This window comes from Musca vetustissima, unplaced genomic scaffold (genome assembly GCF_032173495.1).
Source record: "Musca vetustissima isolate MV318-11 ecotype Yass unplaced genomic scaffold, APGP_CSIRO_Mvet_v1 utg212603, whole genome shotgun sequence".
NCBI lineage: Eukaryota > Metazoa > Arthropoda > Insecta > Diptera > Muscidae > Musca > Musca vetustissima.
In genome coordinates this window covers 1-13,454 of record NW_026883722.1, presented here as the reverse complement: position 1 = coordinate 13,454, position 13,454 = coordinate 1, and the positions used below count along the sequence as shown (strand labels likewise).

Below are 13,454 nucleotides of genomic sequence, written 5' to 3'. Positions count from 1 at the left end.
GGGAATTTTTAAATGATAACGATATATTTTTTACAATTGTATACTTTTTGCGATATGTAAAATTTCATACCAAATAAAAAAAAATAGGAAAGCTACACTTTTTATTTTTAATTCTACTACACTACCTTATATTTTATAACAACAAACAACAACAAAATCACTAACAATTTAAGGAAGCATTTGTTTTAAAACAAATTTTGTTGAAAATAAGCTCTGCTTTAACTTTTTTTATTATTCGCCTCAAACTTCTTCTACTACAGATAAACCGGACCGATTGTATATTTATAATTCGGCCAATAACAGCAACAATATTGTACACATTGGTGTTTCCATTTTATTTAGCAAATGTTTTCATTGCTTTGCGACCAGCATATACTAATGATTTTGTTATACCAGCACTTGGTATATTTTTCAGGGTTTGTGTTATACTGCTACGCCAGACTATATCATTTACCGACATTGCGACAATTTCATGCAGATTCTTTAAGGCTGCCAATGGTTCAACTATATCAATGTAGCTACCCTTGAAAACGGCATTGCGTATTAGTCGCCTTCGTAGTTCAGCTGGGGCTTGACGCAGGTGATATTCCGTTGCTTTTATTGATTTGTCCTGTTCAAATTGGGTTACAACATTTTCCGAACCCTTTTCCTTCGCGGCAAAATCGACGGCCACATATTGAGCCAAATCTTTCATGGCCGGCTTGTACAACTCGAAAAAGTCATTTTCTTGGGCCTTCACAATATTTGCCACTTTGTTTTTGTTCTCTCCGAATATCATACGGAAATCTCCTTTATAACTTAGATTGGCTATGGCATGGAACAGCTGATATGAAGTAAACTTCTCCGGTAACATTATCAAAGCTATGTGAAATGCATTTCGTAAATTTGTGGCCAAGGCTTGTTTCATTTGTTCGTCATCGTCTGGCGCCACAATATCCTGGACCGGTTTGTGTAGACGTCCTGCCATATACAGATGCCTCCATTCCAGTAAATCTTGTAGCATTTGTTCCTTTGAAATGACACCGTATTTAATTTGCACACCCAAATCGGGCAATGGCACCAATGTATTAAAATAAACACCGGCTCCAAAATTCTCTTGATATTTCATAATAAACTTTGGTCCCAAATGTCGCATTGCCGAATAGTGGCTCTCGTGTCGGCTTATGTTCTCTGCATGCCATCCCAATGGATCACGGACACAAAATACCAAATCAATAATATTGTTCTTTTGCTGATTTATATCGGCATATCCAATTTGTTGTTTAACACCAGATCCATATGCAAAAACATACGAGATACCACCACGGGGAAATCGGGCCAAAATATCTTTATAAAGAGTCATGTTTTGCTATACCTATCTACAGTATATGAGAAGTAATGTGTGGAATATTTACTTGTGTACTGGGTAGTTTAATATGAAATATATTTTCATTCAGAACTGGCCCACTTTCTTTAATTTCTTCCCTTTTGGAGGAACGAACTAGTTCATTGGAACTATTCCGAGAAAGGAACGAACGGAACTAGTTCCAGTTCTTTAATTAATATAATTCCTTTCTCTGATCCAGTTCCTTTTTTGAACTATTTGAAGCAAAGGAACTGTATGGAGCAAAGGAACTATAAAGAGCAAAGGAACTATATGGAGCAAAGGAACTATATATGGAAAAACGAAAAAAAAAAATAATAAAAGAGAGAGAGAGAGATTCAAAAGAACAGTGGGAAGCCTTCAAGACTCCAGCCTTCATAAAATTCGCTTGTTAATCGTCGTTCTGCCAAGACTCAAGCGACGTCGTACGCAAACCTTCGCCAACAAATGGTCTGTTCCAGTACTTTTTATACCCTCCACCATAGTATGGAGGGTATATTAATTTTGTCATTCCGTTTGTAACTCATCGAAATATTCATTTCCGACCCTATAAAGTATATATATTCTTGATCAGGGTAAAATTCTAAGACGATCTAGCCATGTCCGTCCGTCTGTTGTAATCACGCTATCTTCTGAAGGAATTGAGATAAGGTGCTGAAATTTTGCATAGGGTTGTCTTTTGTCTGCAGGCAGGTCAAGTTCGAAGATGGGATATATCGGTCCACGTTTAGGCATAGCTCCCATATAAGGGTACCCCCCAATTTTCGGTATTTTGGGGTTCTTGAGCGCGTTTTTCAAGCGAATTTGTAGTAAATGTATCCACAAAAAATTATAAATATAGGTCCACTTTTTCTTGTAGCCCCCATATAACGGTACCTCCTAATTTTCAGTATTTTTTGGGTTTTTATCGTATTTTTCACCGAATTGGCTGTAATTTAGTATTTTGAGTTCTTAGCAGGTACCAAATCTCTCCACAAAAAAATTTAAATATAGGTCAATTTTTTCGGATATGCCCCATATAAGGGTACCCCCCAATTTCGGTATTTTGGGGTTCTTGAGCGCGCTTTTCAACCGAATTCGCTGCAATTTTGTACATTGGGTTCATATTGCGTACCAAATATCTCTACTAAAAATTATAAATATCGGCCCACTTTTTCTGGTAGCCCCCATATAAGGGCACCCCAAATTTTCGGTATTTTGAGGTTCTTAAGCGCGATTTTCAACCGAATTCGCTGAAATTTGGTACAGTGGGTTCATATTGAGTACCAAATATCTCTATTTAAAATTGATTCAATGCTTTACCAGTTTTATGGGTTCAGGAACGGTTTTCGAGTAAAAAGTTGCAAAACTTGTAAAATTAGTAGATTCTTTTAGGTTTTGGAACGGAGCTAAAATAAAAACGACGACTGAAAAAATTGAAAAACGTTCCACCTGCTAACGAATGGGAGGAGAAGACAAAATGGCCGATAAAGATGAACTCAAAATGGAATAACCGAAAGTTTACGAATGAGGTGGGATAGAGACTAAGTGGAAACCGTGTTGTTTACGAATGAGGTTTAGGCAAATTATGATTAGGGATAAGTAAATCGACTTTTGATTAATCGACTTTTTGTATTGAAAAGTCTAATGCCATGTACAGACGAGCGTTGTTCCCTCTCTCATTCGTGGTTCGACTCTTAATTATGAAGTAATTACATAGTTCAAAGGAACTACATTAAGGAACTAGTTCCTTTTTAAAAAAGAAACGAGAATGATCGATCCGCTACGTGAACTAGATTGCCCAACTCTAGTTGTGTCGTTCTGAAACGAACTAGTTCAAAGAACGACATTCTGTGAAATGAACGATCGGAACGATATCCATTCGTTCATATGTTTTCTTTAGTTCAATTAGTTTAAAACAATTAATGGTCGTTTTTTAGCTCCTGGTCGATGTTACGACTGCTACCATGCCGGTCAACTTCGATCATTTCTTCGATTTTTTCGACATTTTCGAGGACCGGCCTACGTGTGCGAGGTGCATCTTTAACATCAAAAATTCCTGAACATTTTCGTCTTTGTCAAAGAAAAATTGGGAAATGTACCGAATTTTCTCTTTGTTCACTTGCATTTTTACAATTTTTACACCCTGTAACTCACAACCGATTGCACCAAACAAAATAACAGCAAAATAATTTTTTACTGCAAAATGTCACCCTTCCAACGAGCAAAATCTGAAATTGACAGTACAGCCACTGCCGAAAACATAATGGATTTTAATGTAGAGACCTAGCATATAGTTATGGTCAACCCCTAAATTCAAATTACAGGTTAAGCGATGAGACAACATTTAGCACAGCGTACTGAATTAGGTGCAGATTTATGTATGCGAAGTTTTGTTGAAATCGGTTTAGATCTAGATATAGCTCCTATATACAGTTTCGTCCGATTGGGACAAAATCTTGCATAGCGTATTGAAATTTGTTACAGGTTGATAACCGCGAAGTTTTGTTGAAATAGGTTCAGATTTAGAAATCGCTCCGATACGCATTTTTGTCGGATTTTATGTAAACGGTGGAGTGAGGAGGCTATGTTTGTTCTATATTTATGAAATTTAGCAACGGGTATGGAATTTAGTCTTGAATGCTTTTTGTTTCAGATTTAAATATAGCTCACATATATACATCATTCCCATTTTATGTAAGTGGTGCACCATAGATCCTATTCTATTTGCTCGATATTTTGTTGTTGAAATCGGTTCACATATACATATAGCGCACTGTGCTGCAGCATACCAAATGGTGGATGCCACGGTTGCTCAAATACGTTCACTTATATATAACTCCCATACATATTTTGATCGATTTCATACCAATTATTGACATTCAATTTTTCATAAATTTCAGAATGTCCAGATTTTGATATACATATACACACATAAACCAAACATATGCAGAATGACGTGATGTAATTTCATCCGATTCCATGTACATTGTGTACTAAAGGCGCTACGCCAGTCCTATAGGCAAGACAATATATCAATCTAGATTTAGACAGCCCGCCCGCCTTTAGTCCTTTCCTTACTGCTTTATATATTGCATTTTGTAATAGAAAGGGAAATACCCTCAATTTTATTTATATTCATTGTTTTATCTAAAAGTATGAATATGCCACCACATGTATGTATGTGTGTCGGTCACATTTGGTTTCGGAGATTGCCCGATTTATTTATTCAAATATATATAAAAAGAAAAATATTTTATAGCCAATAGTCTCTATGCAGTTGGACGAGAAACGTTAAGGAAGTTAGTCAGTCGATTGGAAAGCTAGTAATCCGAATTAAATATGACTAATCAAAAGAGTGACATTGAAAAGATGAATACAGAGGAGGATGATATTGTAAATCCATGGACTGTGGCCAGTAACAGTGATGCTGGCATTGATTATGAAAAATTAATCGGTGAGGATGTCTATAAAATGCCAAATATATGTATTATATACAAAAATATATATTATGTTTTTAGAACGCTTTGGTTCAACCAGAATTGATGACCAGTTAATAGCACGCATTGAAAGGATAACGAGGAAACCAGCTCATCATTTCATTCGTCGTGGCATATTCTTTTCTCATCGTGAATTGGATACGATTTTGACACTGAAAGAACAAGGCAAACCATTTTATTTATATACTGGACGTGGTCCCAGCTCCGAATCATTGCATTTGGGTCACTTGATACCCTTTATTATGACAAAGTACTTCATTGAGTAATTGTTGAGTAGAAAAATAATTAATTTTATTTGTTTATTTCGACAAAAATAAGGTACCTCCAAGAAGCCTTTGATGTCCCATTAGTTATACAAATGTCCGATGATGAGAAGACAATATGGAAAGATTTAAAAGTTGAAGATGCTATATCACTGGCCCATGAAAATGCCAAAGATATAATAGCAATGGGTTTTAATCCGGAGAAGACATTTATATTTAATGATTTAACGTTTATGGGGTAAGTTGAAGTTGGAATATATTACACATATACAGATATTAAATTGTAAATTGCACAGAATGTGCATCATATTTTCTATAACTCATTTGTATTGTACATAAGTTCCATGTTGTATATAAATGTATAATAAGTTTGAATTGGCTCTATTTAGAACATGTAATATAATTTAATGAATCTGTAATATATTTCACTTTTTATTGTATTCACTTTTTAGTCAATGTCCTGCATTCTATCAAAATGTTATACGTATGCAAAAATGTGTGACATTCAATCAGGTTAAAGGTATTTTCGGATTTGTGGAAAGCGATTTAGTCGGAAAAATAGCATTTCCCGTTGTCCAAGCCGCACCGGCACTTTCCAGTACATTTCCATTCATATTTGGTAATCAAAAAGTCCATTGTCTTGTTCCGTGTGCCATCGATCAAGACCCATATTTTCGTATGTGTCGTGATGTAGCACCACGATTGGGTTTCCCCAAATGTGCTTTAATACATTCGACATTTTTCCCGGCTCTACAAGGTGCAAAATCAAAAATGTCTGCAAGTGATGAAAATTCGGCTATATTTCTTACGGACAAACCAGAAACGATTAAAAACAAAATAAATAAATATGCATTTTCTGGTGGCCGCAGTACAGTGGAGGAACATCGTAAATATGGCGGTGTACCCGATATTGATGTGGCATATCAATTGCTAAATTTCTTTCTCGAAGATGATGATAAATTGAAGACAATTCACGATGCCTACAAGAAGGGACAATTGCTGACAGGGGAAATTAAGAAAATAGCCATTGACGTGAGTTTAATATTTCATACAAATAGACTAATTATTTATTATTATTTTTATAATATTAAACTATTTTTATAGACTGTAACACCAATTGTGGAGTGGCATCAAGCTGTACGTAAAGAAATAACTGATGATGTTTTGCAAGCCTATATGAAAATACGTCCACTGAAATTCGAAGGCAGTTCCTAAAATATTTAATTAATTTGTAATACAATTAAAACAAGTGAAAAAGCGTTAAGTTCGGCCGGGCCGAACTTTGGATACCCTCCACCATGGATATACTGACAGGTACTAGAAATGAAAATAAAGGGAGCATACCAAAAAGTGGACCTATACCGACATGTCTAAAAACGGATTATGTATACCATAATGTAAACCATAATACAAATTTCAGAAAATTTTAATTGATAATTCAAAAGATGGAGAATATCGGTCCACTTCTTCTGAAACCTCCACATAGGGGCTAGATCTAAATGCGGCTATAGTTCATTATCGAACCTTACGTTCTAATTGTTTATCTCTCTATCCTCCGCAGGTGAAATGATTACAAAAGTGTCTTACAACCAAACTCAAAACGCGGAACAAATCAGATAACTATTTTAATATAAAAAAGGGGGTTATATCGGGGGTTATATACCGAATATTAAACATTTTTGGTAGAGAGATTTGTTACCATATACGACTACAAATTACCAAATTGCAGCAAATTCGGTTGAAAAATGCGCTCAAGAACCCCCAAATACCGAAAATTGGGGGTATTCTTATATGGGGGCTATCCGAAAAAATTGACCTATATTCATAATTTTTGGTGGAGAGATTTGGAACCTATTAAGAACCCAATGTGCCAAATTTCAGCGAATTCGGTTGAAAACCGCGCTCAAGAACCTTAAAATTCCGAAAATTTGGGGTACCGTTATATGGGGGGTACCAGAAAAAATTGACCTATATTTATAATTTTTAGTAGGGAGATTTGCTTCCCAACAAGAGCTCAAAGTACCAAATTTCAGCGAATTTGGTTGAAAACCGCGCTCAAGAACCTTAAAATACCGAAAATTGGGGGTACCGTTATATGGGGGGTACCAGAAAAAATTGACCTATATTTATAATTTTTAGTAGGGAGATTTGCTTCCCAATAAGAGCTCAAAGTACCAAATTTCAGCGAATTCGGTTGAAAAACACGCTCAGGAACCTCAAAATACCGAAAATTGGGGGGTACCCTTATATGGGAGCTATGCCTAAACGTGGACCGATATATCCCATCTTCGAACTTGACCTGCCTGCAGACAAAAGACAACTTTGTGCAAAATTTCAGCACCCTATCTCAATTCCTTCAGAAGATAGCGTGATTACAACAGACGGACGGACGGACAGACGGACGGACATGGCTAGATCGTCTTAGAATTTTACCCTGATCAAGAATATATATACTTTATAGGGTCGGAAATGAATATTTCGATGTGTTACAAACGGAATGACAAAATTAATATACCCTCCATACTATGGTGGAGGGTATAAAAACAATAAAATTAAAAAAAATTAAATAAATTTTTTGACCTAGTTTTTCGGGTTACTGAGTACAAAATTAAAAAAGTTCCTTTATCGACGGTAAAATAACTATTGTAGAATGTCATCAAGCTGTACCTAAAACAAGAACTTGTTTTACCCTCCACCATGAGGAGGACCTCTAACAGTTCTGTATATATATATATATATATATATATATGGGATCTATATTAATAAGTGGACCAATATTGATAAGTTTTGGTAGGCAGATGTCTCACCCAATTACAACTCAATATACCAATTAACTGCAAATAGGTTGGCAAAAAACATCAAAATATTTGGGACATATCTATATTAATAAGTGGACCTATATATTGATATTACGAGTTTTGGCAATGACCGCCGAGATCTGCTCTTCATCCTTACATAGGCCAGAATTACATTCCATTTCGAAAAGAGAGACCTGATTCTACAATGACCAAACATCTTTAATTCTTTTAAGCCCATAGAAATCATTGTTTTAAATCTACACTTGGAGAATACCGGCAAAATAGATTTTTGAAGTTTTGTACCAATGTTCTTCGTTCCATCTCACTGTAAATTTTGATGGTTTTACCAAAGTAATAGCTAAGAGGAGATTTAACAGTAGTATCAATTACTAATTTGATTGACTGCCATCCACATTGAGCAAGCAAAAGGCACTTCTGGCAAAGAAATAGAAACCGTAAAGACTCGACAAAATGCATTTTGACAAAATAGTTTATAAAAAAATATCCAGGGTAAATCAGGATGTTTTTATTGTATAAGCTTGCTATATAGCGATTACAACGTTTAATATTGTTCGCTCTGTTGTTATGATATCGTAACAACAGAGCAAAAGCCATCTATTGGAAATTGTTGACGTATCGATTGTCCTATCTTTATACATTTAATGGTCTGTTCCCGTACTGCAAGAATCAACTACTTTTTACTACGATAACGAATTTTCCTTTATGTTATCGAAGAAAATAATAAAATCTAGTAGATTCTTGCTGTACGGGAACATACCATAAGTCTTTGTTTCTGGTTTCTTGAAAATCAAGCGATAGAATATTTTTTTTATATTTTTTCAAAACATAACATACACAGTCACAAATTTTGTATACCCAACTAACAATTTGTTCCGAGTTGTTACCGAATTCCGAACGATACTCTACAAAACAAGGTGTATTTAATAAGGTGTAAGTGACAATCATATGGTTTTACAGCCTGTTTTTGTAAAATTCCAAACGAACGAATTCGAGTGACTTACGACCAAACTCCTAGGTTTTGAAAAATATGTCATTTATTTTTGTTTTGAATCAGAAAACCTTTACAAACATAAATAAAGATTTGGTCGTAAGTCACTCGAATTCGTTTGTTTGGAATTTTACAAAAACAGGCTGTTAGTCTTTTTTAATAATAAAAATTCAAGAAATCTACATTCATGAGGCGGGCGGAAAGGAAACCTAGGCTTAAATCAGTTATAACCCCGTTCGTCGAATGGTCCACATATTTTACGTTATGTGTGGAAATCTGTCCATAAATTCCTGATACTCATAAAATGGAGGAGATTATGTTACAATTCTCGGCGAAGGTTAAATACGCCTGTGGAAAGATTTTATACGGTCAACACAATTTCCATGATTTAGTCTTTGGCCGGGGATTTATGTCTCTCAATTTTCTTTAAGAAGGCAACAAAATTGAAAGACACTACTCCATAGAAAAAAAGATGGTAGTTCACAATATAAACACCATCAAAAGGAGCCATGGGCTGCATGTGGGAAACTTAAAATTAATCGCGACTAGGTCTTAAACTTTATTTTTCACTGACCTAAAACCGCCAATAATACACAAATTCATTAATTATTCCCCAAAGAATATTTCTTGACAAAAATAAATTAATAATTGTTTTTGTTTATTTTTGTCAAAAACTGATTGTCAGCAATTTCTATAACAACAATGATGTTTTTGTAAAATATTTGTTGTTGTATCTGATGAATACACCTTATTAAATACACCTTGCTACAAAAGTTTCGTACTCTCTCGAATTCGATAAAGAAACTTCGGAATATTATCTTACTTACTTAGCTGACTTGTGACAGAACATTTTTTCCATAAGCCGAGCTTCAAAAGGATTTCCAGCCACGTCGGTTATGTGCGCAGCGGAATATTATCAGTTGTTTTTATTCGAAAATTTATCGGATTTTTGATCCGAAATTCAGAAAATTATTGGATGTTTTATTCGAAAAAAATAATACATTTTATTTTTAGAATAAAGACATAAGCATTTATTTGCAATAATTTAAAATGTATTTCAGTACAAGTTTCTATTATTTCTTTTCCTTGAATAATTAGAAGGCTATATTTGGACATTAGAGATGGGGGCTTCTTTTTATTATCTCCATTGTTTAATTCCTTGCGGAAAATTTAAAACATTTCTTTATGGCCTGACATAGATTCCATATTGCAATGTTTGCTGCGTTTCAGGTTGTAGAAGGCTGTCTTCCATTTCATTATTGTTTGACTTGATCTTAAATTTCAATTTATTATTTTTATAATAAATTATGTTTTTTAATTTTTTGTTATTTTCGAAATCATATTTTCAAATTGTTCCTTTGGCTGCTTGCCAACAACTAAGCATATCCCAAAAAATCAAAATACAAACATTTTTTTTCCAAAAATGTCCTTATAGAATGTGTACAGAGTACTCGGAAAGAAATCGGAGAAACAGTAGACAATATCGAAAATATAGAGTCGACTCTCTACAGAAAAGTGTTTTTATTTTATTTTTTTTTACATAAAATAAACACAATTAAATTTTCCATAAAATATGTGAAGAATATTCGGAAAATAATCAAAAAAATGTTACGAGAATGCGGCAAAATTTTGATATCAGAATTCTTCGCAAAAATTGTTAGCTGGGAAGCCACAATATGTATATATATATATATATATAGATGTTTGTCCTCTAAAAAAGAGAACGTATGGCCACCTTAATATATATGAATTTGGTTATTCTCTCAAACGATATTACTGAGTCTATAATCGAAATATCTGTTCTGCAAAAACAAGATTTAGTAGATTCTTGCAGTACAGGAACATACAAAAAATATGTTTTCCCCGAAATTTAATGTTATTTTGCATGTGGTCATTAAACTGCTGACTCAAAATCAGCAGATCTAATTTAAGTGGATAATTTTTTCTTAAACGAACACATAAAAATACCTACGACTTATTTAATAAAGAGCATATGTACCAACAATATGGGGCTTTACTAAGGACCTATAATGGGGGTGTTGAGGCTTTGACACTTAACAGTGCAAAGGAGGCCGATGAGCAGGTGGTGACTGGTGTAGAGGTAACAGGTAAAGGAATTCTTATAAGAGAATTTAGCTGGTGCAATCACATAGATGTTGTTGAAATAAAACTTAAACAAGTGCGACCATTTTTACAAATTTATTTATTGTCCTTTATAGTAGGTGATGATCAAAATGATGTTGTGGATCCATGGAATGTTACCAGTACCAGCGATACTGGTATTGATTATGACAAATTGATTAGTAAGTAAATGTTTTTTTTTAATAAATTATCCATGGAATATCTACAATTGATTTATTTTCTTTTAGAGCGCTTTGGTTCATCCAGAATCGATGACGAATTGATAGCACGCATTGAAAAGATAACCGGCAAGCCAGCACATCATTTAATCCGACGTGGAATTTTCTTTTCTCATCGTGAACTTAATACAATTTTGACATTAAAGGAACAAGGCAAACCATTCTATTTGTATACGGGTCGTGGACCAAGTTCTGAATCATTGCATTTGGGCCATTTGATACCATTCATTATGACAAAGTAAGCGGTTGTTGTTGTATGGCATAGTTAGTGGTGTAGCCTTTTTAATTTTAATTGTATTTCCTAATATTTAGATATCTGCAAGAAGCATTCGATGTGCCTTTGGTTATACAAATGTCCGATGATGAAAAAACATTGTGGAAAGATTTGAAAGTTGAAGATGCTATTAAATTGGCTCATGAAAATGCCAAGGATATTATCGCCATGGGATTTGATGTCGAGAAAACGTTTATTTTTAACAATTTAACTTTTATGGGGTAAGTTTTTCACAAAAGAAAACAGGAAATGAATTTATCTATATATGGAGGAATATTGGATTAGGAGAAATATAAATAGAAGAATTTAAATTAGAATTTACCCATAATTATACCCTTCAGGTACAGTGTATTTGTGCATATATTTGTAACAGCGAGAGGAAACCAGATAGACTCATGGTTATGCATAGAATCACTTCCTAAGTCGATTTATGCATGTACATTTGTCTGCCCATGTTAAATAGTAAACAAAGTACAGGTAGCATTTAACGATCCATATATTTTTTTGTCCGAAATTTAACATAGTTTACTGAATTAAGTCTACAAAGATGTTTGTTAAATTTCGTGAAAATCGGTTCAGATTTAGATATAGCTCCCATATATATTTTCATCCGATTTAATATAAATAGTGCCGCAAAGTCCATATATCTCTTTAGATTTTCACGAAATTTGGCATGGTTTACTGAATTGAGCCGAGAATGATGTGTGCTAAGTTTCGTGAAAATCGCTTCAGATTTAGTTATATCACCCATATATGTTTTCATCCGATTTAATGTGAATGGTGTACCAATGCACCTATATATCTTTCAATTTGCCCGAAATTGGGCATAGCTTACTAAATTAAGTCTAGAATGACTTAATCAGTTCAGATTTAGATATAGCTCCCATATATATTTTCTTACGATTTTATGTAAATTGTGCATTAAATACGCAAAATTTGACCGATTTACAATACAGCCTATCTTTGAGAGACACATATCGGATTACGGCTTGGTTATAATAGACGGATGGATATGGCTAACTCGTACACTGAGAATATATAGTTTTTTTTTTAATTTTATTAAAAATAGCGATGGGTATAGAAATTTTAAATTATTTTTGTTTTATTATTATTTATTATTTTTTAATATTTCCATTTCAGTCAGTGTCCAGCATTTTATCAAAACATAATTCGCATGCAAAAATGTGTTACCTTCAATCAGGTAAAGGGTATTTTTGGATTTGGCGATTCGGATATAATTGGTAAAATTGGTTTCCCCGCTGTACAAGCTGCACCAGCCCTTTCGAGTACATTTCCATTTATTTTTGGCAATAGAAAAGTTCACTGCCTTATACCGTGCGCCATCGATCAAGATCCATATTTCCGTATGTGCCGAGATGTAGCACCACGTTTGGGTTACCCTAAGTGTGCCCTCATCCATTCGACATTCTTCCCCGCCTTGCAAGGTGCTAAATCGAAAATGTCGGCCAGTGAACAAAATTCGGCAGTATTTTTAACCGATACACCCAAACAGATTAAGAATAAAATCAATAAATATGCGTTTTCGGGTGGTCGTGTTACCGTCGAAGAACATCGTAAATTGGGTGGCATTCCCGATATTGATGTTGCCTATCAGCTACTTAAATTCTTTTTGGAAGATGATGCTAAACTGCGCAATTGCCGATTGAGTGGCTTGTTGTCCTGCAGCACAGCCGGTAGAGAGGGTTTTCGGGCTGGTGGTATGGCACCGGGCGGCGGTCCGGTACGACGTCCTCTATTTGTCACAATTGCCGGGCGGCCAGAAAGTAACTGATTAACCGGTATGGTGGCAGCACTATTGGCCGTAGTCTGGCGGCAGTTGAACAGGCAGTGGTTAGGATAATATGGGCCTGCTTTTGGCGTTCGCGTAGTAATTGATCATATTGCTTT

General features: G+C 34.6%; 3 protein-coding genes across 3 annotated transcripts; 2 read left to right on the top strand and 1 right to left on the bottom strand.

The window, feature by feature from the left end:
- Window positions 1–334: 334 nt before the first annotated feature.
- On the bottom strand, window positions 335–1,389 carry LOC133330755 (phosphatidate cytidylyltransferase, mitochondrial-like). Its single transcript, XM_061539166.1, has one exon. It carries the CDS (start codon window positions 1,340–1,342, stop codon window positions 335–337), a length of 1,008 nt encoding a protein of 335 aa, XP_061395150.1. The 5' UTR covers window positions 1,343–1,389.
- A 3,462-nt stretch (window positions 1,390–4,851) lies between these two features.
- On the top strand, window positions 4,852–6,320 carry LOC133330754 (tryptophan--tRNA ligase, cytoplasmic-like). The gene is made up of 4 exons (XM_061539165.1): window positions 4,852–5,092; window positions 5,161–5,343; window positions 5,558–6,137; window positions 6,210–6,320. The coding sequence occupies exons 1-4, from the start codon at window positions 4,854–4,856 to the stop codon at window positions 6,318–6,320; spliced, it is 1,113 nt and encodes a 370-aa protein (XP_061395149.1). The 5' UTR covers window positions 4,852–4,853.
- A 4,585-nt stretch (window positions 6,321–10,905) lies between these two features.
- Window positions 10,906–13,287, top strand: LOC133330762 (tryptophan--tRNA ligase, cytoplasmic-like; the record flags this gene model as incomplete). Its single annotated transcript, XM_061539171.1, has 5 exons — window positions 10,906–11,020; window positions 11,132–11,215; window positions 11,282–11,510; window positions 11,585–11,767; window positions 12,687–13,287. Coding segments are annotated over exons 1-5 (1,212 nt in total), but the record flags the coding sequence as incomplete, so codon positions are not given.
- Window positions 13,288–13,454: the final 167 nt, after the last annotated feature.